Here is a 25,069-nt window from a genome sequence, read left to right as displayed (position 1 = left end):
GCGAGGATTATAGTGGCTGATTGACTTGGTGACGCGTTTGTTTGTTGTGGAAGAGAGAGCTTGGGCCCGATGAAGTTCGGCGGGGTCGAGTGGTGTGTTTACTTGAGCGGGCAAGCGAGATATGGAGGTCTAAAGTCATCAAGCGAACAGACGACTGAGATTGACTGCGAAATGGAACCACCACTCGGCCAACTCCTCATTATGTCACGCAAGCTCCGATGCTCTAATTCTTCTCTCAAAGGTCAATTCTCTCCGCAAATTCTTTCTTCAGTGAATTCAGTTGGTTTTCTGCCACAGTTGGATTGCAAAGCATTTCGACTGCTATCCGCCCGGAAGTGGAACAGTGCTCGTTTCATCTATTTGAATAAAGTTCAAGCTGCTCACTCCCCCACTACGCAGTATCTGCTGCATCAAACCTGGCGTCCTTTCTCCGAACGCTCAATCTGCTGCGACAATATCGCCTTCGACATTTTTGATAGTGAAGGTATGTCCGTCCATTCTATTCTGTTTCCTACTTAAGCAGACTTTAAGAGACTTCTCATATGCTTATTTCATAATTTCAGACTATAAGGCTCCCCAAGATGGTATTGACATCTTCAAAGATGCTCAGGAAAGAGGTGTTATTTTTAAAACCTGCATTTTATGGGGTTGATGCTGGTGCTGAACTACGGACATAGGTCAATTTTTCGACGAGCCGAGAGCCTACACAGAAATACGACGCTGTTCCTGCCTCCAAGAATAATGCTCAGCTTTTCTTCATCGAAAGTTGTCAGAGGAAGTCTTCCATTCAAGTGGATCCATGTGATTTGCATTCAATCTCCCTTCCATTTTCGTCAAGGCGTTGTTCATGGTCCTGGCATTTTATATATGCAGGTTACAAGATACAATTTCTGCACTGCAATCTACCAAGAACGAGGGCCTTGAGTGGACCAAAAGAAAAAGGCACAAGAATGGAATAGTCGGAGAAAATTGGGCCAATCTGCATCAGGAGTGTGTCTACATAACACTGCCAGATTTCAATGCCACCTAAGGAATGACAACGCCAAGATCGTTACTCCATTGGTATGGTTATAATAGCCGATAAAACACCTCGGGAATGTTTTGCGGTGGCCTTGAAGTGCGAATCGCTCACGGCTCCGAGCTAGTCCACTCCAGGCGTTCTGATCGCTAAGGTAAGAACAGGAACGTGGATGTCAGGTAGTAGTTGCAATTAGCTCCACCTTCAACGTACTCGCCAATTAAATTTGCAGCAGATGTGTTTAATAAGTAACTAGTATCGGGGTGAGCTTTCCCAGATATCGTCATTTCAAGAGCAGAGTACTGGTCCACAGGGGCGGGTGAAGGGACATGGGCTTTAGGTTCCCCTCCCCCGCTTTTACGTATCAAGTATAAGCATCGATCCCACTTACTATTCCTTCTCCTCCACTTTCACAAAGCCCTTTTACAAAGTGGAAATCCAAATATTACGAGAAACGCAACAAGAAACAATTGTTCAAAACATCGCCAATATGCCAACCGGATCTTGCATGTGCAATGCAGTTCGCTATGAGTTCCAGGGTTCGTCAACTCTCTCTAGCTTCCGTCTCTGCAGCTCACTAACAGTGGGTCACAGGCGAACCTGACGTGACAGCGCTCTGTCATTGCGTGGATTGGTAAATTTGATGCTATCAAGGTGTTCGAGTGCTTAACTAACAATGTCGATGTAGCCAGAAATGGAGTGGTGCTGCTTACACTTCCAACATTGTCGTCCCAAGAAAAGCCTTCAAGGTTACCCAGGGCACGCCGAAAAGCTTCGCCGTCACTGGTGATTCTGGAAAGAAGAATAACCACTTCTTCTGTGGAGGTAAGGCTTCAATTTCCAGTCTTGGACCCTCAACGAAGTTTCTTGTTTGAGTGGATGTATGCTGACCAAAACTAGACTGCGGCAGTTCTTTGTACACTGAGCTGGAAGTCATGCCTGATCAGACTTGCATCAAGAGTGGAGGTGTAGATGACCGCAACGTTCGAGACTACCCAGTTGGCGTTGAATTCTACACCAAGGACCGCATGAAGTATTCTGCCGCTGTCCCCGATGCGAAGCAAGTCACTCAGTTTGGTTGATTCATCAGTTCATGAGAAGCGAGGTTCATCAAATGACCTCTTAACTCATTTGACCATCTTTGGTTATCAAATCTGTAAATAGTGGCCATGAAAGAAAAATTAATTATATTTATTAAGTAAAACGTGTTGGCCAACCCGTTCCGTACACTTGGACCTTACAAGATCCAACGAGAGTGCCTGATATTAGCTCCCAGACATTCTTTCCGATCTCACCGCCGCTTCATTGCTTGATATTTGCCTGATTTATTTTACATAGAAAGATTCTCATCCAAGTCATAGTCCTTCAACTCGAGTCTTCTGATGTAGATGGAGATTGATCTCGTCGCCGCGACGGTTCCGGGGCGTTGGCGGTAGGTGCTGATGCCCAAATTTGCGCGCACTTCGCACATGGAAGCGTACCTTGAACCTCCCTGCCGAATCTCTTCTTAAAGGATTGGACATACTGTTCAACCATTGAAGTCGGAGGGGGTGGCGGTAAGGCGTGGCATCTGCCTAATAGAAGTGGGAATGTCCGAGTAAGCACAAGGGTGGGCTTCGGTGAGTATTCGCTGTATTCAACCTTGAGCAGTGCCTCGGATATGGTTTCCGGGCCTGCTTTTGCATCGTCGTAATGCTTGAACTCGAATGTTGCTTTCTTCGGCTTCTGCGGAATCCATGGTAGCTTTTTCCGTGCGTAGGCGCTGTGACTTTGACCCTGCAAGTCCTTGAAAACCTTGTTCAGTTCATCGCTCTTGTCGTTCTGTTTGAGGCGACCAAACGCCGAAAGTATTGCTGAGATTGGAATATCTGCATTATACGAGGCATTTTCCAGCATGTTTTCTTGCAAGCGCTCCCCGTACACCGGATTTTCTGGCGTGAAGGTCTCGGCCATATTACGAGCTTGTTGGAGATTGATGTGAGCACAGAGAATATGCTTTGACCATCTTTCAAGAATCTCTGCTTCGAACTTGTTCTCATCATTCTTGGGTATGGCTTCACTGAGGCCTTTATCGTCGAGCCGGGTGACTTTGGTGTACGATGCGATCCCAAGATAGAGTAAAATGTGGACACTGTAGTGGATCTGGTCCTTTTCTGGATCTCTTGAACCGAAGCCACCTATTCGCATGAGCCTTGACGGCAATTCGTCTCTTGACCGTACTAAAAGCAAATTTAGCTTGCTCCAAGCTCTCAGTGGGAAACTACTCACATAGGTCTGAAGAGATAGGAGCTGTAGCAACAACTTTACAGTGTTTCATCAGACCATCGGGGTCTTTCTCATCACTGGCAGCCGACGGCTTCGACCACTCGCGGGTAGTAGAAATAGACCACAACGTCTCATGGCTGAAATGAATTTCGTTCGTGAGTTGTCCTATCATCCAGGCGAGTGTGATATTTGCGAGAGTCATGTCCTTATTTCCTCCCCCAACGTCCGAATGATTTCCCGCAAACCAAACTTGACTGAGTTTCTGATCCTTCGAATCCTCTGCCAGTCTCCACTTCATTGGATCGAATAGCTTTCGTTTCTCGCCCAGTGCGAGGGCTTGGATCGCGAGTCTGACATTCCCAGGAACGATTTCTCCAACAGCTGGAAAGTGTGATTTGCTGACAGCTTTCACAGTATCCCAAACTGCACATGCTTTAATCTCCACGGTTTCCTCCAAGAGTTCTCCCCAAGCCTTGAGTTCATCACACCAAGCATTGAATTGATCCACCATACTTCTATCCTTGATGTTCAAGTGGCTCCAAGCCCTGAAAAGTTTAGGAAGATGCCGCAGTCCGCTCTTGGTCAATAATCCAACATCATTGATGAACTGTGCCACGCATCTTACAGTAAATGCACCCCTCGAGAACCCGATGAGAACTATTTCATCTTTACAACTTGACCAATTGAGGCAGATGAAACTGTAAGCTGCCCGAATCGATCTCGAAAGTCCTAGGATCCTGTGAGAATTTCTTTTGGCTTTTTGATGATGATGGTAAACTTACCTTTACCCAATGCTGCGTCTCGCCCGTTAGTCCAGCGACTAGTCCCCGTACCTACTCCGGGTTGATAGTGTACGACTTGAATGAAAGTCTGCTCTGTCCATCTATCCTCGTCGTCGACACATCGAGCAATTTTGGCCACATTTGTTAAAGGTTGCCCTTTTACATCATCCTGATTCATTGTTCCATCACAGCAGACTATCAAACGTTTGTTTGGATAGAGGACTAGTCCTTCGGATGTGGTTTTGCGGGTAAGAGGCTTGCCGTTCATGGTGGATATTGTCGCTACACCAGCGAATACAATCAGGATAAGCTATACGAGGAGTTGGAGTTCAGGCTCAAGGTCGGAGTAGTTTCTCAAAATGTTTAAAGCACCTTCATAGTTCAAGTATCCTTTCATGTTTGTGCCAAAATGAAAAAAGGGGCAATGAGCCCTGGAAATGAGGTGTATTTTTAGTTGGGTGTCAGCTTGAGGCTGGTTATGAAACAAGTGCTTACCGCGCCACAGCGCCATGCATGAGCTGCATACTGGAACAAGTAAACACGGCGGCTATTAGTTGGGGGCCATAACCTCTCATCTCAGTGATTGAGAATTGAATATGGGAAAAATTTAATCGATAGTCATTATCAACTTACCAGCACCTGCTCAAGACTTTTGAGGCAAAAAGAATAAACACAGGGGGCACGAAATACAGAAACTCTCCAGAACAAAAAAATTGATGAACAGAGTGGGACTCTACCGAGGATGTTAGAAGTTTGTTTTGTGACATGTCGATGTGGATATAAACGTACCGAACCCACGCCACTTTCGTGACCAGGAGATTGTTGTTAAGATAACCTTAACCTGGCGCCATAACCAGCTCGGCCATCTGTCCACGTGTATGAAAGAATCTTTCTTACTTGAAAATAAAGATTCTGTGAAAGTTTCGAGGATTTGCTCACCAGTACGGGTCTTGAAGCGAGGTGGGTTCAGGAGGGGCATGCCCACCAAAATGGGTCACTGAGACCCATTCTTTGACAGGCATAATGGAGTAACCGCTCAAGAAACGAGAAGATGAATCGTGAAGAAATGATGAAGACACATAAGACCATGTGTAGCCAACACTACATCTTAAGGATTGAGATATCGGAGAAGCATTATTCAAATACAAATGGCACGACCAACAGTAGTAATGAGCCGAGTCTTCAGGCGTTTGCACTGACTCGGTTAGCATCTGGCACGGAATTCTCTAAGCCTGGCTCACTGTAATTTCAGGGCTCCAGTGTTCAGTTACACCCTCTGGAAGCACTCGGCTACAGGCACGGTTTTCTCAAGCTGTTCTCGTTGCTGACGATGATGGGCTCGGTCTCGACCTTGGTAGGTAGGGAATCGGGGTTCATCTGCAGAATCAACGATCAAGACCTTGTCGTGGCCGGCGCGAAAATATACGTACTGTAGAGATAGCTACCGTTGACATGGACATCCAAATCCTTACTTATGGTGAGATGTATCTGCCGAAGTTTAGCCGCCCAACATCCAATAAGATCCACCCCAGCTTCGATTTGCTCAGCCTTGCCTTGCCTTGCCTCGCTCTCGTCCCTGGAGACCTCATACTCCAAACGACTTCCTCGTTCGTAAGCCAGGTTCCGTAACATGCTTCACCCTCAAGCATTATGGATACAGGCCTTCGGTCTGCTAGAAACGAGCTCTTTCAGGAGGTAAGGAGGACCCCACTCTCGCTCATGATCCACAGTCTGACAGTAGCAGCTCAAACCCAAATGTGTCGAGCTCAGCCAGCTAGTTCTTCGGGACGATGGTAGTGCGGCGAGTTTGAAAGCTCTGTTACAGTCCGCAACCCGGCTTCTCGCGATATTGGAAGGAAAGTGTCGACGGACGGATGGCGCATTTGACGACAAATTGGCAGACTATGCCTTCTTTCCGCTCTCCCAGATCCTCCAGAGGAAGAAAACGTACATAGACCGGCTGTCCGAGGTTACAATAAAATGTGTGCGGATACTGCTAGAATACGGTTGGAGAAGCTCAATCGCCCTCGACCTTGCGAAGCAGCTACTGATCCTCCTCACATTTGTTGCTGGCGGGGTACCTGGGAAGGAGTCTACCCCTCCGCCGGAGGAGCTGATGGTTGAAGCCTATGGTGCCATCGCAGCATTGTTTGGCGCTTTGACAAGCACTCCTGGAGGATCAACCTCTTTGGTCGAGTCCGGGACAATGCCTGCTTTGGGACATTGCGTGACTGTGATATTGCATGGCATTGTGGATGGGCCATCAGCAGTTGCACAACTTCAAGCTCTCCAAGCTTTAGATGCTGTCTGGCACTGTGTCAAGGACCCCGAAGCTCTTTCGAACTTTTTACCAGGAACGATATCTGCCCTAACCAAGTCTTTGATGCCTGCAACAGGTTCTCGAAGATCACGGAAAGCCCTTGTCAGAGCAATGGAAGTGCTTGGACACGTCCTTGTCTCTACTTTGAGTGACCTTCGTACGCGGAGTATCAGAAATGAGAAGCCATCAGCTGAAGTGGCCACGACTGGTTCAGATCGGACACAGAAGAATCTTACTATGTCTTGGCTGAAAGCAACCACTGGCCAAATAAAACTGGCTCTTTCCAATATTATCAGGCTCCGGAGTCACGAGGCTGTGGAAGTAAAGAAAGCTCTTAATCGGTTGTGTCTCACGCTCTTAGACGAGTGTCATGATACATTATCCGAAGCAGCATCATTACTAGTTGAGACATGTATGACGCTTGCGGGAGCTGATGATGAGGAGGGTTTCATTCAACGAGCAACATCTCTTATCGACCTTGCTTCTATTCATCCAGACCTAGGTGCCTTGATCAAGAATACCGTATACAACTGGGTTACAAGTCTCCCTAGAGTTATGCAGTCAAATGATGAATCTGCAAAACATGCAGCACTGGGTCAGCTTTCCAAAGCACATGCTTTGCTCAAAGGTTTGAACCTCGAGTCCTCAATTCTGGAGGATGCTCTCGGAAACTCTCTACGGGATAGCGTAGCTCTTACAATCGAATCTCTACCCACGACGCAAGGTGTACAGGAAGCAGAATTCGATCTGAACAGCCAAGCTGCAATGACGTTAGTACCGGATAATGCACTGTCAATCCAATTCCAGCCAATTATAATGGCTCAAGAGAGTCAACGGGTGACTCGAAATCAACTCACAACACTGATCAGTAGTCTTGGTAACAGACAATCACAATTGACTATGGCTAGTGAGATGCTCCATTACGCACGAAGCGCATCTGGACCAAGCTTGCTATCAGCATATTGGCTCTCGTCACAACTTCTACGATCAGCAGAGTCGGGTAATAAGGACATGGACGAGTTTTTCGAATCGGCTCTAACATTTTCTGACGAACAAGAAACTATGAATGAAGAGATCTTTTCGTTCTCCCAATCTCTCCTGGTGAACACGGACGAGGGGCCTTCGGACTGGCGTCTAAAAGCCGTTGCTCTAGAGGTTGTTGCCGGAGCAGCTCAACGTATGAAAGAGAGTTTCAGAACGGAGTTGGTGGATACGCTGTATCCCATAGTCCAATTGCTTGGATCACCAAATTCGCGGCTACGTGAGCATGCTATCACTTGTCTAAACATCATATCCAACTCTTGCGGCTACGACAACGCAAGCGGACTGGTTGTAGATAATGTTGATTATATGGTCAATGCGATCTCTCTAAGACTCAACACATTTGACATCTCGCCGCAAGCACCACAGGTCCTCGTTATGATGATCCGTCTTACTGGACCATCTCTCTTACTCTACCTCGACGATGTTGTAGAGTCTATCTTTGCTGCCTTGGACAATTTCCACGGATACCAACTCCTGGTCGATGTCCTGTTTTCAGTACTCGGAGAAATCGTTTCTGTAGGATCACATTCAGACCATCTGCAAATAGAACAAACCCCAGCGATCAACCACAGAAAGACTCGTCCAGAACCTGTATCCACCGACGAGCTCGCCAAATTCCTCAAACCTAAGTCTACTACTGAGGATACATCCCTCCCACATGAAGAAGTTCCTCAAAAGCCTTGGAAGTCGGCCAAAACCCTCCTCGACGAGGCGACTCCAAAAGACCCTCTCTCGGACGAAGAAGACGAAGAACAAGAAGAAAAAGGAGAAGAAGATGACTCTTCCCGCGACATCCAAGAAATCGCAAAAGCACCCCCCACAAAAACCTACACTATGCTCCAATCCATCTCTCGGCACTCCCAACACCACCTTACCTCTTCCTCCTCCCACCTCCGCACAAAACTGCTCTGTTTGATCCGCACTTCCGCATCCTCACTTGCCTTCGACGAAGACGCTTTCCTTCCACTTGTGAACGATATCTGGCCAGTAGTAATCACGCGTCTTTACGATCCAGAGCCGTATGTACAAATCGCTGCGTGCGAAGCTGTGTCTGAAATCTGTCGATGTGCAGGCGATTTCATGAGCTCGAGAATCCGGGACGAGTGGGTATCTATCATCAAACTCGCCAACTCAGCAAAGCAGGCAGCAGATAAGGAGAAGCGAGGGAATGGAGGCAGAGGACGAGGTGTATTTTCGCAGGCTAGTAAGCTGTGGGAGGGTGTAGTGGAGCTATTGTGTGCTATAGTGGAGTATGTGAGGGTTGAGGATGAGATGTTTGATGAGGTTGTGGATGTGTTGGGTGATTTGGTGTGGGAGAGGGAAAGTGTGAGGACAGCGTTGGAGGCTGTTAATGCTGATGCGGTGTGGTTGGTTATGCAGATGAATGGGAGGAATGGGAAGGTGGAAACGCCATATATGGATGGATTTACGTTTCTTGAATTGGACAGTGTAGTTGTCCTTTAGTTATCAAGAAGTAATGCACCACAAGATTCACGTCATGTCACTACGCCGTCAGAATTTACTCAGATGTCTTCACTGAGAGTCACTATTAGGCAAGCAATATCTTAGAGAGGAATGAATTTGCTACTGGCACAAACATGACTTTTCTGTTCAAGCACCGTGAAAGAACGAGGGGAGGTGAGAAGAACACAGTAAAAGAAGCGCCGATCAAAATCAGACAAATCTACCAAACGGTAAACAAACCCAATCTAACCATTCCATCAAGCCGCGATACCAAGAATACCAAACGCAAGCCAAATGGCCATGTCTGTCATCCTATACTATATGTCTAGAAACATCAATCTGCCATGCCAACGCAGGAGAGCGATAAATGCGATCTAGACGAGAGTCATGTTTAGATGTTTACTCGGAATCATCGTCGCTCTCGGCCTCAGCGAGCCAGTTGAGGAAGACCTCAGCAGACTTGCGGACCTTCTTGCTGGTGGGAAGATCGATATACTTCTTGCTGGCCTTAGTACCCCACTTGGTGAGGACATCCTCCGGGAGAATGTCTTCATTGTAGAGGGCCATGAGGACCTTGGGGGTCTCTTCGTAGAACTTGGGATCGTTCTGGCCCTTGAGACCGATGAATCGTTCAACACCACCGAGGAGAGCCTTCTGGTGCTTCTCAGATGTGACCATCTATTGATGTTGTTAGATGGTATATAATATTCTATAGAGAGATTTTGACTTACGTTCTTGAGCATGGAGGCTCGGGCAGGGATCTGCTTGGCGATCTTGTCATCAAAGATGGTCTGAACCAGGACGAGCAGAGTACGGTGCTTTGTCTCGATACCAAACTCCTTCGCCTTCAAGTAAATGGCGACATCTTCAACGTTGCTGACACCACCTTTGGCTTCGGCCTCGCTGGTGATCCAGTTGCCAAGTTGGTCATAGGCAGAGTTACCTCCACCTTCCCCATCCTCATCTTCGTCATCGCCAAGTACAAGCTTCTGCTTGAGATCATCAGGGAGTTGCTGCTGACGAGCTTTGACAGCTTCGGGAGACATGTCAACGGTCCACTCATCATCCTTGACCTCAGCCACTTCATCAAGCTCCAGGGCACCGTCATTGATACGGCGAGTCAGTTCATCATCGCTGCCGGCCTCAACATCAACATCTCCGTTCTCGTTGGATCCATTCTCAGAGTTGTTCTCGCTTCCGCTGTTATGTCCATTCTCGTCGCCATTGGCATTGCCATTTTGCTTAGCTTTACGGGCAGCTTTCTTATCAGCCTTGTTCTTCTTGTTTGGCTTTGGCTGGTTCTTGAGGATAAAACCGCTGAGCTTGAGGCGGAGGTCAACATCAGATCTTTGACCACAGGCCTTACAGTCAAGTACAATATGACCATCCTTGATAACCACATCGGTCTCGGGGTTCTTGCATTTCTTGCAGAGAACGAACTTATTGATGAAGCCATCAAGGTAGTCTTGAAGCTTGGATGCCTCATGGGCACCATTGATAATCCATCGATCGTCGGCCGGGTTGGAGTTGGTTTGGGCTCCGAGTTCGAAACCAAAGTACTTGATTACGTAGGCTCCCGGGCGTGCCAAAGATTGGGCAACGCTACTGAGATTGACAATGACGGTCTTAATACCGTTTCCTTTGCCTTCAATCTTGGACTGGAGCTTCTCCATCTTATAGCGGTAGAAGGGATCCTTCACATCGCTTCGAATGTTGATAGTAGCCATGATTGCGATTTGCTTGATGTTCCTTGAACAATTTTTTCTGTGTGGATCAGGATAGAATTTGGACCGTTAGACGACCAGATGATGCGACATATGACATGCAGAGGATGCGACGGCGGAGGGAGCGAGAGGGCACAGAAGGAGATGTTTGGATGTAGATTTTTAACGCGACATTCGACGAGGAGAGGTTGTATTAGCCGTTGCTACTGAAGTAGGGGCTACAAGGTTTCCGCGGTATGCGAAATGGTTGCAGCTCGAGAGGCGGCTGGTGTCTGAGGTCGTTGGCGTGGGGTGTGAGATACATATAACGCAGATGTATCTGTTGATATGCTGGTCGGTTTATTGTTGTTGGTAGAGGGAGTTGAGTGCGGTGAAAGGAAATGCTTCCTTTGGGGGCAGATGGAGAGTGGGTTTCGGTCTGCTTGGAAGGCAGATACAGACGTGTTCTGGGCGACTCGAGCTGAGCTGAGCGCGGGCGTTTGGTAGCTGAGAGCGGCGGGATTGTTGTGCAGATGCTGTGTTGGGCAGTCCTGTTGTTAGAATGATGGACAGTGGAGGAGTGTTGTTGTTGTTGTCAGAAGGCGAAGAGGGCGATGGTGGATGAGGCGAGGTGGAAGAAAGAAAGAAGTCGTGGAGTGGAACCCGAGAAAAGTCCCAGCAGGGCAGGGCACGGCCGCGCAGCTGCCAGCCAGTCATCTGGCGCATCTGCTGTTTCTGAAGCCCCGCTAAGGGAAGGGAAGGCCAAGCTACCGTAATTTACGAAGGACCGCGACCGCTAGCGGCTGCTCGCTTGACAGAGGCAGAGGTCAAGTCAATGTCAACTCGTTTGACCTCACCACTCCAGTCATCGTCACAACATCCAACATCCAACCTTCTTCCTTCTTCCTTATGCATGCATGTATGCATGTATGCAATTACGTGCAGCCTCTGCATCCGTTTGTCAGCCACTGTTGTTGTAAGCCACAAGTATTCCTTTCGAATTGTTGAATTAGCCCGTCTTCCATTGGCTTCCCCCAGCACAAAGCTCTCACATGTACCCCGATGTACCCCTCTGACAGTCCAAGGAGACTGACGTGATTCAGAGGTTAGGGCATTCGTGATTGGACCATCTTTACTACAGGGGAAGTCACAATAGCTCTGTGTCCTGAAAGGCCTGCAAGGGCTCGTATTCTTGCATATTTGACTCTCCGGAGTCAGCTGTGGAGTGCGGCTCCAAGTTCTATACCTAGGTACCTTGCTTCTCAGAAAGACCTGCTGCTCACGGGAAAGCTGCCAAGTACCAAGAGTTAGAAGACCGGAAAACTTTCCACTGTGATAATCTGCCCCGTAGCCATCCACAATGGCGAAAGTTGACTGTTCACTCTATCTGGTGACCGATTCCACGCCTGCCATTCTCGGCGATCGAGATCTCGTGGACGTAGTAGAAGCAGCACTCGAAGGCGGAGTGACTTTAGTCCAATACAGAGATAAAGTCAGCGATACAGGGCTCTTGGTCTCTACAGCCCGGAGACTGCATACAGTAACGCAAAAGCACAATGTGCCTCTCCTGATCAATGATCGCGTTGATGTTGCCCTTGCCGTTGGCTGTGAAGGTGTCCATATCGGTCAAGATGACCTCGGTATGTGGCGTGTATCTGTAGTCAAACTCGTATACTATATCTGACTATTGTCAGAACTCTCTGCTGCACGCAAGCTACTTGGCAAGGATGCAATCATTGGCGTGACAGTGTCCAGCATCGAGGAAGCCGTAGCAGCGTGCAAAGCTGGCGCGGATTATCTGGGCGTCGGCACAATGTTTGCAACTGGAACGTGAGTGTCATTCACAAGTACCGCGATACTGAATCGTAGTTTACTAAAACAATGCCAGCAAAACAAACACCAAGGATATTATTGGGACAGCAGGCACTAAGTCAATACTAAGCGCCATCGCCGATGTTGGGAATGAAGTTCGTACGGTCTCCATCGGCGGTATCAATAAATCAACTCTTCAACGCGTGCTCTACCAGTCGTCCTCCCCAACAAAGTCGCTCGACGGTGTGGCAGTAGTAAGCGCCATCATTGCCGCAAAGGAGCCAAAGAAAGCAGCCGCCGAACTCCTGGAGCTCTTCAAAACACCACCGCCCTTTGCAGCAGCGTCACTAGTCAGCACAGCAAAATGCACGTCCGCCTCGGAACTAATCAGCCAAGTCCCCCGCGTCATCAGAGACGTGGGCGAGAAGACACCTTTGTCGCACAATATGACCAATCTCGTCGTCCAGAACTTCGCTGCCAACGTTGCTCTCGCTGTCGGCGGCTCTCCAATCATGGCAAACTACGGAGAAGAAGCTTCGGACCTCAGTAAGCTCGGAGGAGCACTTGTTATCAACATGGGTACAGTGACTCCTGACGGTCTGCTGAATTACAGCAAAGCACTAAAAGCGTATAATCTGGAAGGCGGTCCTGTGGTCTTCGACCCAGTAGGAGGAGGCGCTACAGCTGTTCGCAGAAACGCTGTCAAGACCCTTTTGGCTGCTGGCTATGTTGACGTGATCAAAGGTAATGAAGGCGAGATCGCAACGGTTTTCGGTACAGTCATTCAGCAGCGTGGTGTAGACAGCGGTACAAGCACATCTACTGCTTTGGAGAAGGCAACATTGGTCCGCGACCTCGCAGCTCGGGAGCGCAATGTTGTGGTCATGACTGGCGAGGTGGATTATGTCAGTGATGGGGAACGAATTTTCGCCGTGTCAAATGGACATGAATTATTGGGGAGAATCACAGGTAGTGGATGTGTTTTGGGCACAATCATTTCTGTTATGGCTGCTGTTTGTAGGGATGACAAGCTGCTGGCTGCTCTGGCTGGTTTGCTACATTATGAGATTGCTGCCGAGATTGCTGATGAGAGGGAGGATGTCAAGGGACCGGGAACTTTCGTACCGGCGCTGATTGACGAGTTGTATAATTTACAGAAGGCGACGAGTCGGGGTGAGGTCAAATGGCTAGGGAGAGCAAAAGTGGAGGCTGTTGAACTCAACCAAGGGTGATTTTGATTTCGCTGCTGAAAACAGAGATCAGTTATTAGAATTAATAAGACAAACATGAAAGTAGTAAAAGTTTTCCGCTTGAGAAAGATTCTTGTCATATACGACATGTTCTCTCAATAACGATCTTTATTGAGCTTGACGGATGGAAAGTTCTGCCGCTTTAGGAATAGTACCTCACCAATGTAAATTTTTAACTGACCTCTGGGCCTCGTGCTCGTGGTGTTATCCCTGTTCCACTTTTTAGTGTCGTATTCCAGACTCGAGCTAACCCCCTCTTTCTACTTTTGTTGCTAATGAGCATACCTAGGTACCCTTACTGCGTAGGCACCAGATTGAAGCTAAACCTTATTCTTATCGCTCCTCCTTGTCAGTCAGATGTCAGATCTCAAGGGACTTCGAAGCCTTCTCATTCCTGCTGCGAGCCTGCAATCTACCAACCCCAGGGCCTTGCAACGCTTACTCATACCGTACCGCGTTACCGAGCCTCTTCAGCCAGAATAGCACCATGGCCGACACCTCTCATTCAAATCACACCTTTGCCTTGGCAGGTTCAGTAATGCCGACCCCTTCCCCTCCAACGTCAAGCTCTCAAGCAGTAGCATAAGGACCGATACCAGCACCAGCACCAGCACCGCCGAGCTCGACTTCTACCACTAGCGGGGCGAGAGCGAAGCAGAAGAAAGTGCGCTTTGCTTGCGAGAGATGTCGATACAGAAGAGTCAAATGCGATGGTCAGATTCCGGCGTGCGGGAATTGCTCGAAAGTAGGCGCGCCGTGCATCGATGTGGATCATCGCGATACGGACAGGAGGTTGATGCGTGGGACTCAAGAACAAGCCATTGCTCGCATTGCCTGGCTGGAGGACATAATTCGAACACAATTACCCCATGTCAATCTCAACGATGGCCCTCTTCCTTCTGGCCATCCGGGTCAATTTGGTACTGCTTCAGACGGCTTAGGCAGGGCTTCAGAAATACCATCGGAAGCTGTACCATTTAGTATGGGCGACTTCCAGCAAAGTATGGGTTCTCTGAGTGGACAAACAATGGAAGAGATCTCACCTGCTCCTCCCAAGGGAACCAAACGTACACTGGAGGCTACAACGTTTGACTCGTCCTTGCAGGACAAGTCAGTCCATGAAGACGCTCGCTCGGTGGCTCTGGAGCTAGGTCTCCTTTCTTTGATCTCTGATTCACGCCAGATGCATTATTTGGGATCTTCTTCGGGAACTCTATTTGCTTCGCTGTTTCTCTCGAATCAACCAGGAACAGGTCCTACTTCTGAGAGCTTCCCACATTCACCAAATGGTTCGAATGGTGAAGTGCAGCATGGCATCGACAAGGCCACGCCTCCTGCCTTGATCTCACCGGCAAATCAAAAGAACATAGAAGAGTTATTTGAACAGCTTCGGAAGGTGTGCGAGTTCGACTTTACTTGAAGATTCGTACTAATTTCCGTCCGACAGATTCTACCAAATCGTGAGGAGTGTAATATGCTCCTAGAACAGTTTTTCAATCACATGCATCCTAACCACCCTTTTCTACACTATCCTTCGTTCAATTCTGCGGTCCACGCGTTGTATCAATGTGTAGAAGGTCCTACACCGACTTCGTTCCAAGCCAATGGTTGGCCCGCGAGCGCACAGCCGTTCCCATACAATGGCGAAGAAGATATGTCTGGAGGTTCCAGGCAGTTCTCAATTTCAGTATATATTGGGGCTTTTCAACTGCTCATGGCACTCAGTATCGGAGCAACCTTGCAGATACGGCGCCAACGATACAGCCACAATCCAAAGACATTTTTCAATACAGCCACCAACCTATCTAATCACGTATTTGGCAATATTTCCTTACCGGTTTTGCAGTGCGTTTTGCTGGTGGTGGTGCATGGTCTAATCGATCCTGATGGATGTGACGTCTGGACTCTGACGCATGTGGCTATGGCGCACTCCATTGACCTTGGACTTCAGCGAGAAGCCAGTAACTCAGGTCTCTTCAATACCACCGCCACCGATATTCGACGTCGGGTGTTCTTTTGTGTCTACTCGCTTGATCGGTAAGTATCCAATTTTCGCAACGTACGTGGAGAACCTTTCTGGCCAGTTCCAGCTCTTTGTCCACCATAATGGGGCGACCTCTGGGCCTTGGAGATGATACTTTCGACCTGCGCCTGCCACAAATGACAGATGCTCAACTCCAACTTGTCAGCAGCAATACTATTTCTGACGAATTTAACGATATTGCAACAATGTCATATTCAATCCAGACGTTCAAAATGGTCAGACTAATATCAAGAATAAAGGCTGAACTATACCGACTGCCTGGTAAGGTAGGGTTGAGCACGCAGCCTGCTGATGTACAGAATGGATTACGGTTGGAACTGGATCGATGGCTCGCCGAGTCGACGTCAGTTATATCCACAACAGTCCCAGAAAGCCAGCGCCTCCGCCTCTCAACAAAGCTACAAATCCACTATCAAGGTGCGATGGCTCTTCTTTACCAACCATCCCAGGCCATCACACATCCAAGCGAGGATAGCTTAAAAATCTGCTTCGCATGTGCCACTAAGCGACTTCAGTTGTATGAAACTCTCTACGATTCCGGAGCCTTGTGCCACAGCTGGCGCACAGTTCAAGACATGTTCCTAGCTGGGGCAACAATAATGTACTGCGTTTCGATATCTCCTGCAGTTCGCAACTCGGTTTCCATCCTGAGTCTCTCTAAGGACTTTCGCGCGTGCTCCAGTATGCTCAGCGTCGGTGGAGAATGGTGGCCTGCTATTCGGAAAGCTAAGAATAGCCTTGAGCGCTTGTCCAATCATATTTTGGAAATGTTGACGGTTGCTTCGAAGTCTGACGAAGAACGCAGATCAGGACGGCAACCATTCCCAGACGACTACATGCCCGGCCTGGAGACTTGGGGCGCGCCAGAAGCCACAGGGCCCAATGATGTCCAGCAGATGTTGTTGAATGTGGTCAATCATGATGGAATATTGATAGACTTCTTCGATGATTCTCTTACGAAAGTGCTCATGGATGGTCTGCATGATCGATCGGGACTCCCAGACGATCTTGATCCTGCATTCTGGGGTCAATATGATCACAATGCGAACCTTGATTATCAATACGGAGGTTGGGAGTGAGAATATTTAATGGAAGGTTGCACTATGATGAAGACAGTCAAGATACAGGTTCGCAGCATTGCCACATTTCAAGCTCTGCACGCAACCTCTGTCGGACCATGTAGCTGTCAGCGGGTATCTCTAACGGTACGCTCCTGGTTTGGAGTTAAGCTCATGAGCCATACAGCTCTTCCGGGTTCTTATTCATGAGTCGATCCCATTGGTCGTCTGAGAGCCACGTACGAAGGCTAGTCAGCCAAGCCCTGTCATCAATATCCTGGAAAGGAGTCTCGTTCAACGCCTCTTCCTTCGACCTCACTTTCATATTAGGTGTGTGTGGCCTGCAAGAACACTTAATACACATGGTTAAGCATTAAGACAAGAAATATGTTGAACTTACCAGTCGCTTCCCCACAGTACTCGCGTAGGATTCGCCTCTACTAGTGCCATGACCAACGGCTTCATATCCTCGTAGTAAGGCGCTTGCGTTGAACTTCTGTACGGCGCAGAGAGCTTCAACCAAAAGTTTCCTGTTTTCAATAAAGCAACAATATCCACCAATCCAGGCTGTGCGAGTACATCCGTGCCAGCTGGAAGCATACTTTCGGCTTTCAATAATGCATGGTGATCGGTCACGACTTGCAAGCCTAGCTTCGGAATAACCTTACTCAGAGGTGCCCAATTTGCCATGTTGATCTGGAGAAACTCGAGGAACCAACCTGTGCCAGATTGGCGCACACGTTGGGCGTAAAGCTGCAGCACCTGAACTTGTAATTCAATGTCGGTCATGGCGTTGTAACCGTACAAGTTGAGCCTGATTCCTCTGACGCCGGATTTTACAAGACTTGCAAGCTCACTCGCAGGCGTTTCCTCGTCGATGACAGCACAACCGTATGTTTTATCCGGTCCCAGGGTATGGATAAATGATTTCAGTGATGAACAATCATTACCGTACGACAAGCCATGTGTGAGGACGGACTTGGTGATGCCGAGGGATTGCTTGAAACTCTCGTATTCTTGAATAGTTGCTTGTGGAGGGGTAAGATGCCGGTCCGGCGAGTAAGGGAATGTGCTGGCTGTGGAGCAAAATTAGCAAAGTTGCTGTATGGAAATAGCTGCACGGATGCTCACTGTCGAAGATGTGGTGGTGAGTGTCCCACCCTCCATTGGTGAATAATTCGATATCAATGGAGCCCATTGTGAAAGATAGGAGTTGCGGGAGCTGCTGAGCTTGGAGTTTCGTGCTCTGTACGATTGATGACAGATGAACGGTTGAGAATCAGTCACGGCAGCTGTTTATGTTGGAGAGGTAGGGAGGGTAGTGGACGACTGCGGAGAAGTATGGGATTTGGAGCGAGGGCGAACTGGATAACCCTCCTACGTACGGAAGGCCCCATACGTTCAGAGAACTCAATAAATACGACCTTGAAAACGAACAAATAGAGGTAATAATAGGTTCTAAGGTCGGCAGAAGCTGTTAATTCTTCGGGCCACGGGGGAGGCGAGGCATACTCGCCTCGCTCCGTAAGTGGATTTCGGAGTGGTCCTCTTGCCCCACAGCCAAGAAGAACGGAAGCAAAGCGCACTACAGTGCCACATGCCTGCTGGACTCTAAGTCTAAGCGAGGAGTGATGCCAACGGAGTCTATCTGAACCGGGAAGTAAAAGCGCATGGGGAAGCAGATCATCTGTATATCTCAACTAGATATTGTGCTATTTCTTCTGGGTAGGCTCATTTCATCCAGTGTCCAGTTTCTTACTCAATGCTTTTTCTTGCATATATATCAGATTTACTTTCACATAACATTTCCGTCGTACTGTTTTGAATCACATACACTGCCAAGCCAGCAGCATATCGTGCTCGAGGATTTCAACAATCGTAAAACACATTTCCTAATTATGTCTGCCTCTCGCAAAACGTCAAACCCGCCAAGAGCTGTCCAAACAATCATCGCAGGTGGCGCGGCGGGCGGCGTTGAGTCTCTCCTCACATATCCTACAGAATACATCAAAACCCAACAGCAGCTCCTTCGCAAGCCCGCTGGCATCGCAATCTCACCCCTCCGACTATTCCTCAATACCGTTCGGACACAAGGCTTTGCACCCCTCTACAACGGTGCCGGAGTCGTCTGCGTCTCCAATGCCTCCAAGTCCGCCGTTCGCTTCTTCGCCTTCGAGTTGACCCGGCGCCAACTAATCGTGAATCCCAAAACAGGACTTACGACTCCATCGGGAAATTTGATCGCTGGTCTGGTGGCGGGGATTACAGAGAGTGTCACGGTCGTCACGCCTGGCGAAACGATCAAGACGAAGCTTATCGATGATCGCAATCGCCCTGGCGGACCGCAGTACAGATCCACGCTCTCCGCAATCTTCCATCTCATCCGTACCGAGGGGATTGGTGGGTTTTACAGAGGAGTGGTGCCCGTGACGTTGAAACAGAGCTCGAACGCCGTGGTGCGGTTCACAAGCTACAATCTTCTCCTCGGTCAAGCGAAAGCGGCCTTTGGAGAGAAGCGGAAAGGTTGGGCGACTGTGGTTGCGGGTGCGGGTGCTGGTCTAGTCACAGTCTACGCGACGATGCCGATGGATAATGTAAAGACGAGACTGCAGGCTATTGGAGCGAGCGAGAAGTATAGCGGCAGTTTTGACTGCGTAAGAACGGTGGTGCGAGAGGAGGGGGTGCAAGCTTTGTGGAAAGGCACGAGTCCAAGGTTGGTCAGGCTCACGGTACGTTCTTCCACTCCCTGTCAGATCGATCGAGTTGAATCTAATAGTGTCTGTGACAGATCTCTGGTGCGATAAGCTTTGCAATCTATGAGCAAGTGCTTGAGTGGACGAGGTTAGAGTTGGCGACGAAGACTCCTGCGCTTGCTTGAAAAGAAAGCCAGGCTTCGTTGGCAAAGTGGGTGCCATTCAAAAAATACCATTTCAAGTAAAGATATAGAAGGCGTTAAGATTAAAGGCGATATTTTCCGAGGATTATGAGCACGATGGCATGATAGAGCTGGCAGTTTCAGCAAGCACGTGGGAATCTTCTGTATACCATATGTTGTTTCCCCAATTATAGACCATCGAGAATTATTCACTGGCTACTGTTATATGATAAGTCGTTGCATTAAATTGCCTCAATTTGAACTGGCCTAGTAATTCAACTCATTTCTCTACTTGGGTTCCTGACGCTCATGTGTGTATCATCAATGTATGTCTCTTGTGGTACAGCACGGCACGCTTGATCCAGACACTGGTCATTGTATTAAAGTTCAATATTTTTACATTTTACAGCCACTACTTTATTTTCTCAACTTGGCGATTGTCGGTCCCATCTCCTCCCCATCCTCCAAGCATTTCCTCGTCTTCTCATCAGTCTCCCACCTCTCCTCGCACAATTTCAAACACTGTTCAACCAATGTTGGAGGAATGGCTACCACGCCATCAGCGTCAGCTAGAATTAAATCCCCCGGATTGATTGTCAATGGCTCTTTCTGCGTCTCGGATGTGAACTGAACAGGCTCATTTAGAGTTGAGGATCTCGTAAACGAAGCCGAGCCAAGAATTGAGACTCCTTTCGCGAACAACTAAGTACTCGTGAGCTTGCAATTCAAGACCGCCATGTTCTTCAGCAGAAGGGAGCTTACGGGGAACCCCAAATCTCGATGTTCACCAATATCCCGGAAATTCCCATCGATGATCACACCCTTCGCACCGATTTTCTGAGCCCTCGTACTCATCAACCCGTCCCAGCACGCGGAGTACAGACCCTTCGGCTGGCTGATAAACACCACCGAGTCCTTTGGTATGCCATCTGCGAAATGAATGGGCGGCTTGCGAGCAGTGTTGTCGTTTGCGTGAACCATCTGTACTGTATATGCTGGCCCGAGGATCTTGGAGGCTCCTGACTGTCGAGTAGGAGACCACATGGTCAGGCCAGAAAGGAAGCCGCCATATTTCACGCCCAGTTTTACAAGGGCATCTCCGACCTGTTCATGGACTGTCAGTGGATTCAGAAGAATTGTAATGAGATGTGGTACTTCGCGATTTTGGATTTGCTAGCATATACATACATCACAGGAGGTGAACTTGGAAAGCGATTTCAACGAGGCCGAGGCAGCTGTCGAAGGTGACATGATTGTAGATGCAGAGGTGTGATTTTCAATGCAAGATTGTTGTCCTGCCTTCAAAAGATGCTGATAGAAATGCGCCAGAAAAGTGTGTGAGATTCGTGGCAAGAATCTCTCGATAATCACGCACCCTCGGGCAATAAGTGATGCCAAAAAGATCCAGCGTCACAGGTAGGGGTAGCTATGCGGGCTTCGGGTGTTTGCCGATGAAGAACAGGGGGTGATCCCGGCACGCCCACACCGCTGGGTCCGCCAACCACGCTAAAGGAGCGTTCCCTTACAGTAGTGCCCGACTCCCGGCATGTCCGCCATTTGCATTTGCATTTGCATTGCATGGCTCGCCGTTGGATGCATCCATGCAACTCTCAAGTCAACCGAGGAACCTAGAACGGCGACGGATTGAAGCTGCCTTCCTTGAGCCTTGCGCCTCGTGGGTAAAGTAGAATTCGATGGTAAGTAGTTTCTGCTGGCCGAGCTCTTAACTTCGATTCTCAAACTTCATTGACTTCTCTGTCTGTGCAATTTTCATCTTGTGGCTCTCGCGATTGTCGTTACTCTGCACATTTTCGTTCAGGACATAGAGTAAGAAGACAATATTCCATGCTTCTTCTACCCCACGATAGCTAGCAACTTAGCTGTCCGCTATGGCTTCCGTTCTCAGATCCAGCGCGATATCTCCAGCGCAAAGACAAGTTTGGGCACCACGATCTCGAGGCGCGCTGAGGACAGCACGAAGATGCCTTGCAACCGTCTCAGACGTAAAACCCCAAGAGTCTGGCAAAGTCCCAATGAGTAGATATGATACGGTATGTAGATGCAAGAAAATTGATTCTCTGCAGAAATCTAACCCTCGCTTTTCAGCAGAAACACCTTCCATACGCACATCTTCAGAAGTCCCTGGAACGGGTTCGACGAAGGATAAACAGGCCTCTGACACTTTCTGAAAAGATCTTATATTCACATCTCTGCGAGCCCGACACTCAAGAGATTGTGCCGGGGAAGTCTTTCTTGAAATTGCACCCCGGACAGAGTTGCGATCCACGATGCAAATGCCACTATGGCACTTCTGCAGTTTGTGAGTGCTGGTATCGGAAAAGTCGCAATTCCCACGACCATTCACACCGACCATCTTACAATGGCCGAGAAGGGTGCTGAGATAGATCTGGCAGCCGCAAAGATTAAGCACAAGGAGGTCTTTGAGTTTTTGGCTTCAGCGTCTGCGAAGTATGGTATTGGGTTTTGGAAACCTGGGTCGGGAATTATACACACGATTTTGTTCGAGAACTACACTTTGTGAGTAGCCGAGCTCGATTTTTCTGTGAGTTTAAGCTGATTTTAGGTTCAGTCCTGGAGGTTTGCTGGTTGGTACGGATTCTCATACGCCAAACGCCGCTGGAATGGCCATGTTGGGTATTGGAGGTGAGAACACTTCTTCGCACATTGTGATTATATTCTAACAAATGACAGTGGGAGGCTCGGACGGTGTGGATGCAATGGCTGGAATGCCATGGGAGCTTCCATGCCCGAAAACACTAGGTGTGCGTCTCACGGGAAATCTGACAGGCTGGGCAAGCTCTAAAGGTAGGATCTATTACACCCGTGGACAGTCTTTGTTTGTGAGCTATGCTAAATGCTCCAGATATTATCTGCAAGCTCGCTGGAATGGTTTCTGTGACTGGCGGGAAGGGAAAGATCGTAGAGTTCTTTGGCCCGGGATGTGCGAACCTAAGCGCGACTGCAATGGCTACGATTGGAAACATGAGCGCGGAGATTGGAGCAACTTCTTGCTTATTCCCATATTCGGAGGCTATGAAGCAGTATCTCGATGTAACAAATCGGGGCAACATCGCAAGAGCAGCATCGCAGTCTCTTAATCTCATTACGCCCGACGAAGGCAGCGAACGGTTTTACGATGACATCGTGGAGATTGATCTCGATACGCTGGAACCTCATATAAATGGTATGTCTACGATACTTTGTTGTTGGAGCAAAATCTCAGAGGTTTACTTTGACAGTCCTTCGTACACTTCAATGGGGTGCTGAATCAAAGCTAATTTGTTCACAGGACCATATACCCCAGATCTCTCCCACCCAATGTCCAAATTTGGTAAAACTGTCATTGAGAACAAGTGGCCTACCGAGTTATCCGCGAGTCTTGTAGGAAGCTGTACCAACTCCTCCTACGAAGATTTGATGAAAGTCTCCAGCCTTCTCAAACAAGCCGCCGATGCAGGCCTAAAACCGAAAACACACTTCTTCGTCTCTACAGGAAGTGAACAAATCAGAGCCACTTCCGAAGACGCAGGCATTCTTGATGTTATGAGAGACTCTGGGGTCATTGTCCTAAGTAGTTCCTGTGGTCCATGTGTGGGCCAGTGGAATCGACCACAGATTCCAAAAGGAACCCCGAATTCCGTCATCTCATCATTTAACCGCAACTTTACAGGGTAAGTGGTCAACCCTCTCAGCTAATCAGACAAGCGCTGACCATGTCCTTACACAGTCGCCATGATGGTAACCCAGGCACACATTCCTTTGTCACATCTCCAGAAGTAGCGACTGCATTCGCATTTTCTGGTTCGCTAGACTTTAACCCTGCAACCGATTCCATAACCACTCCCTCAGGAACTCCATTCAAATTCTCCCTCCCAGATAGTGACGCTCTTCCGTCCATATTTAACCCTGGCGAGGACCTCTACCAAACGCCTCCACCACCATCCGAAGCCCAAAATGTCTCCGTGGCAATATCTCCTTCATCCGACCGCCTCCAAGTTCTCGAGCCTTTTGCTCCCTGGACGAAAGATCAAGCTCTAAACCTACCCATCCTCTTGAAAGTCAAGGGGAAATGTACTACAGACCACATATCCCACGCAGGTCCTTGGTACGATTATCGTGGCCATCCTGACAACGTATCCAACAACATGCTCACGGGCGCCACGAATGCATTCTTACCCTCTCACCCACCCGGTATCGCAGAGCACGTCGTAACTGGGGAAATTGATGCAGTACCTGTCATCGCACGCCAATACAAGGCAGCCAACATCCGGTACTGCATAATTGGCCACAACAATTACGGAGAGGGCTCGAGTCGCGAGCATGCGGCCCTGGAACCTCGCTACCTCGGTGCGGTAGCAATCATAGCAAATGGATTTGCGCGAATCCACGAGACGAATCTGAAGAAACAGGGCATGTTGCCGCTCACTTTTGATGATCCGGGGGCGTGGGAGAGGATCAGAAAAGATGATTCGGTTAGCATTTTGGGTGTTGAAGAGATCAAGCCGGGTCAGAAGTTGGTGGTGGAGGTCAAGAACAAGGATGGATCTGTGTGGCAGACATTGGTCAGCCATACGCTCCATGCAGGGCAAATTGGGTGGTTGATGGACGGAAGTGCGTTGAATTATGTTAAGAATAATAGGCGAAGTAGCTGAGCGGGGTCCCAGGCAATTCTGCATAAACATCATCTTAGATACCTAGTCACTGTAAATTTACCATTATGTATATACAAACACATATTGAAATCTAGAGTTCAAGCATCATGAAAATTAAACACAACAGCCAAAGACCAACACAAGATTGGAAGCCCGCGAACCACCTAGCAGCTACATGAGTATAGGAATGCCCTTGAGAGATGTCTAAATATTGCCCACTAGCTATACTTACCAACATTGACCAGGAACGTCAACCTTGGATCTCAGGATGACTTTCGAGGCTCTCGAACTCCAACTTCAAGCATTGAGCCCCATGAGTATGAGCTCCTTGACGCAGAATGAATGAGTGACACAATTTGCTCTTAGTCAGTCACAGGAACTATCCCCCACAATTGGTCATGACTAGTGTCAGAACGTCGGCCTCATGGTTCCCCTCCCCTCGTGTCCATGAGACTTAACCCAAAGGAGCGTTCCGGCCAGCCAGAACGCCACCACAGCGACCCAGCACCAAGGTACTGTTCGCATGTTCGCATGTTCGCATGTTCGCATGTTCGCATGACTTGGGTGCATGGAAGCCTCCGTGAAGTACGGAGTTGTAACACCCATCGGCTGATAGGTGAGAATTTTGTGCTTGACTGTCGTGTCTACAGGGCCACTCCGCACCGCCTTTGTACAGTACCCCGCAAGCCCTTTCTACACAGCACAGTAGGTACTATACTGCCCTCGTTCCGCTCCGCATTCTGGTTCTTGTGGGGTACAGC

The 25,069-nt window shown here is 48.6% G+C and overlaps 11 protein-coding genes across 12 annotated transcripts; 7 read left to right on the top strand and 4 right to left on the bottom strand.

The window, feature by feature from the left end:
• Positions 1-1,508: 1,508 nt before the first annotated feature.
• On the top strand, positions 1,509-2,100 carry ONS95_010218 (uncharacterized protein; the record flags this gene model as incomplete). The annotated part of the gene is made up of 4 exons (XM_058503795.1): positions 1,509-1,557; positions 1,613-1,652; positions 1,707-1,843; positions 1,919-2,100. The coding sequence occupies 4 exons, from the start codon at positions 1,509-1,511 to the stop codon at positions 2,098-2,100; spliced, it is 408 nt and encodes a 135-aa protein (XP_058360508.1).
• A 283-nt stretch (positions 2,101-2,383) lies between these two features.
• On the bottom strand, positions 2,384-4,333 carry ONS95_010217 (uncharacterized protein; the record flags this gene model as incomplete). Its single annotated transcript, XM_058503794.1, has 3 exons — positions 2,384-3,237; positions 3,287-4,012; positions 4,066-4,333. 3 exons carry the CDS (start codon positions 4,331-4,333, stop codon positions 2,384-2,386), a joined length of 1,848 nt encoding a protein of 615 aa, XP_058360507.1.
• Positions 4,334-5,715: 1,382 nt separating this feature from the next.
• On the top strand, positions 5,716-8,893 carry ONS95_010216 (uncharacterized protein; the record flags this gene model as incomplete). Its single annotated transcript, XM_058503793.1, has 2 exons — positions 5,716-5,760; positions 5,810-8,893. 2 exons carry the CDS (start codon positions 5,716-5,718, stop codon positions 8,891-8,893), a joined length of 3,129 nt encoding a protein of 1,042 aa, XP_058360506.1.
• A 117-nt stretch (positions 8,894-9,010) lies between these two features.
• Positions 9,011-11,381, bottom strand: ONS95_010215 (uncharacterized protein). The gene is made up of 2 exons (XM_058503792.1): positions 9,625-11,381; positions 9,011-9,571 (listed from the first exon to the last, which is right to left on the bottom strand). Exons 1-2 carry the CDS (start codon positions 10,618-10,620, stop codon positions 9,293-9,295), a joined length of 1,275 nt encoding a protein of 424 aa, XP_058360505.1. The 5' UTR covers positions 10,621-11,381; the 3' UTR covers positions 9,011-9,292.
• A 57-nt stretch (positions 11,382-11,438) lies between these two features.
• On the top strand, positions 11,439-13,812 carry ONS95_010214 (uncharacterized protein). The gene is made up of 3 exons (XM_058503791.1): positions 11,439-12,236; positions 12,291-12,426; positions 12,485-13,812. Exons 1-3 carry the CDS (start codon positions 11,957-11,959, stop codon positions 13,638-13,640), a joined length of 1,572 nt encoding a protein of 523 aa, XP_058360504.1. The 5' UTR covers positions 11,439-11,956; the 3' UTR covers positions 13,641-13,812.
• Positions 13,813-14,454: 642 nt separating this feature from the next.
• Positions 14,455-15,699, top strand: ONS95_010213 (uncharacterized protein; the record flags this gene model as incomplete). The annotated part of the gene is made up of 2 exons (XM_058503790.1): positions 14,455-15,054; positions 15,106-15,699. The coding sequence occupies 2 exons, from the start codon at positions 14,455-14,457 to the stop codon at positions 15,697-15,699; spliced, it is 1,194 nt and encodes a 397-aa protein (XP_058360503.1).
• Positions 15,700-15,764: 65 nt separating this feature from the next.
• On the top strand, positions 15,765-16,781 carry ONS95_010212 (uncharacterized protein; the record flags this gene model as incomplete). The annotated part of the gene is made up of 1 exon (XM_058503789.1): positions 15,765-16,781. The coding sequence occupies one exon, from the start codon at positions 15,765-15,767 to the stop codon at positions 16,779-16,781; it is 1,017 nt and encodes a 338-aa protein (XP_058360502.1).
• Positions 16,782-16,932: 151 nt separating this feature from the next.
• Positions 16,933-17,958, bottom strand: ONS95_010211 (uncharacterized protein; the record flags this gene model as incomplete). The annotated part of the gene is made up of 3 exons (XM_058503788.1): positions 16,933-17,101; positions 17,161-17,836; positions 17,892-17,958. The coding sequence occupies 3 exons, from the start codon at positions 17,956-17,958 to the stop codon at positions 16,933-16,935; spliced, it is 912 nt and encodes a 303-aa protein (XP_058360501.1).
• A 700-nt stretch (positions 17,959-18,658) lies between these two features.
• Positions 18,659-19,638, top strand: ONS95_010210 (uncharacterized protein; the record flags this gene model as incomplete). Its single annotated transcript, XM_058503787.1, has 2 exons — positions 18,659-19,489; positions 19,549-19,638. The coding sequence occupies 2 exons, from the start codon at positions 18,659-18,661 to the stop codon at positions 19,636-19,638; spliced, it is 921 nt and encodes a 306-aa protein (XP_058360500.1).
• Positions 19,639-19,983: 345 nt separating this feature from the next.
• On the bottom strand, positions 19,984-21,075 carry ONS95_010209 (uncharacterized protein). 2 transcript variants are annotated; one of them, XM_058503785.1, is made up of 3 exons: positions 20,824-21,075; positions 20,398-20,739; positions 19,997-20,337 (listed from the first exon to the last, which is right to left on the bottom strand). In XM_058503785.1, the coding sequence occupies exons 1-3, from the start codon at positions 20,884-20,886 to the stop codon at positions 20,053-20,055; spliced, it is 690 nt and encodes a 229-aa protein (XP_058360498.1). In that variant the 5' UTR covers positions 20,887-21,075; the 3' UTR covers positions 19,997-20,052. The 2 variants fall into 2 exon arrangements, with proteins under 2 accessions (XP_058360499.1, XP_058360498.1); XM_058503786.1 differs by having other exon boundaries at positions 19,984-20,337; positions 20,398-21,075.
• An 862-nt stretch (positions 21,076-21,937) lies between these two features.
• Positions 21,938-24,308, top strand: ONS95_010208 (uncharacterized protein; the record flags this gene model as incomplete). Its single annotated transcript, XM_058503784.1, has 6 exons — positions 21,938-22,173; positions 22,226-22,299; positions 22,348-22,461; positions 22,520-22,840; positions 22,946-23,327; positions 23,384-24,308. 6 exons carry the CDS (start codon positions 21,938-21,940, stop codon positions 24,306-24,308), a joined length of 2,052 nt encoding a protein of 683 aa, XP_058360497.1.
• Positions 24,309-25,069: the final 761 nt, after the last annotated feature.

The sequence above is a fragment of the Cadophora gregata genome (assembly GCF_030347475.1).
Source record: "Cadophora gregata isolate MNR1 chromosome Unknown scaffold_4, whole genome shotgun sequence".
Classification (NCBI taxonomy): Eukaryota; Fungi; Ascomycota; class Leotiomycetes; order Helotiales; family Ploettnerulaceae; genus Cadophora; species Cadophora gregata.
Note: the sequence above shows the minus strand (reverse complement) of the source record. Positions and strands in the feature narration are given on the sequence as shown.

Bases quoted from the DNA above. Each gene is read 5' to 3' on its own strand.
- ONS95_010215 (XM_058503792.1), bottom strand. From the start codon at position 10,620: ATGGCTACTATCAACATTCGAAGCGATGTGAAGGATCCCTTCTACCGC. The intron at 9,572-9,624 runs GTAAGTCAAAAT...CAACATCAATAG, and splicing joins GAGCCTCCATGCTCAAGAAC to ATGGTCACATCTGAGAAGCA.
- ONS95_010214 (XM_058503791.1), top strand. From the start codon at position 11,957: ATGGCGAAAGTTGACTGTTCACTCTATCTGGTGACCGATTCCACGCCT. The intron at 12,237-12,290 runs GTATGTGGCGTG...GACTATTGTCAG, and splicing joins TATCGGTCAAGATGACCTCG to AACTCTCTGCTGCACGCAAG. The intron at 12,427-12,484 runs GTGAGTGTCATT...AAACAATGCCAG, and splicing joins ACAATGTTTGCAACTGGAAC to CAAAACAAACACCAAGGATA.
- ONS95_010209 (XM_058503785.1), bottom strand. From the start codon at position 20,886: ATGTCACCTTCGACAGCTGCCTCGGCCTCGTTGAAATCGCTTTCCAAG. The intron at 20,740-20,823 runs GTATGTATATGC...GTCCATGAACAG, and splicing joins CCAAGTTCACCTCCTGTGAT to GTCGGAGATGCCCTTGTAAA. The intron at 20,338-20,397 runs GTAAGCTCCCTT...ACGAGTACTTAG, and splicing joins ATCGAGATTTGGGGTTCCCC to TTGTTCGCGAAAGGAGTCTC.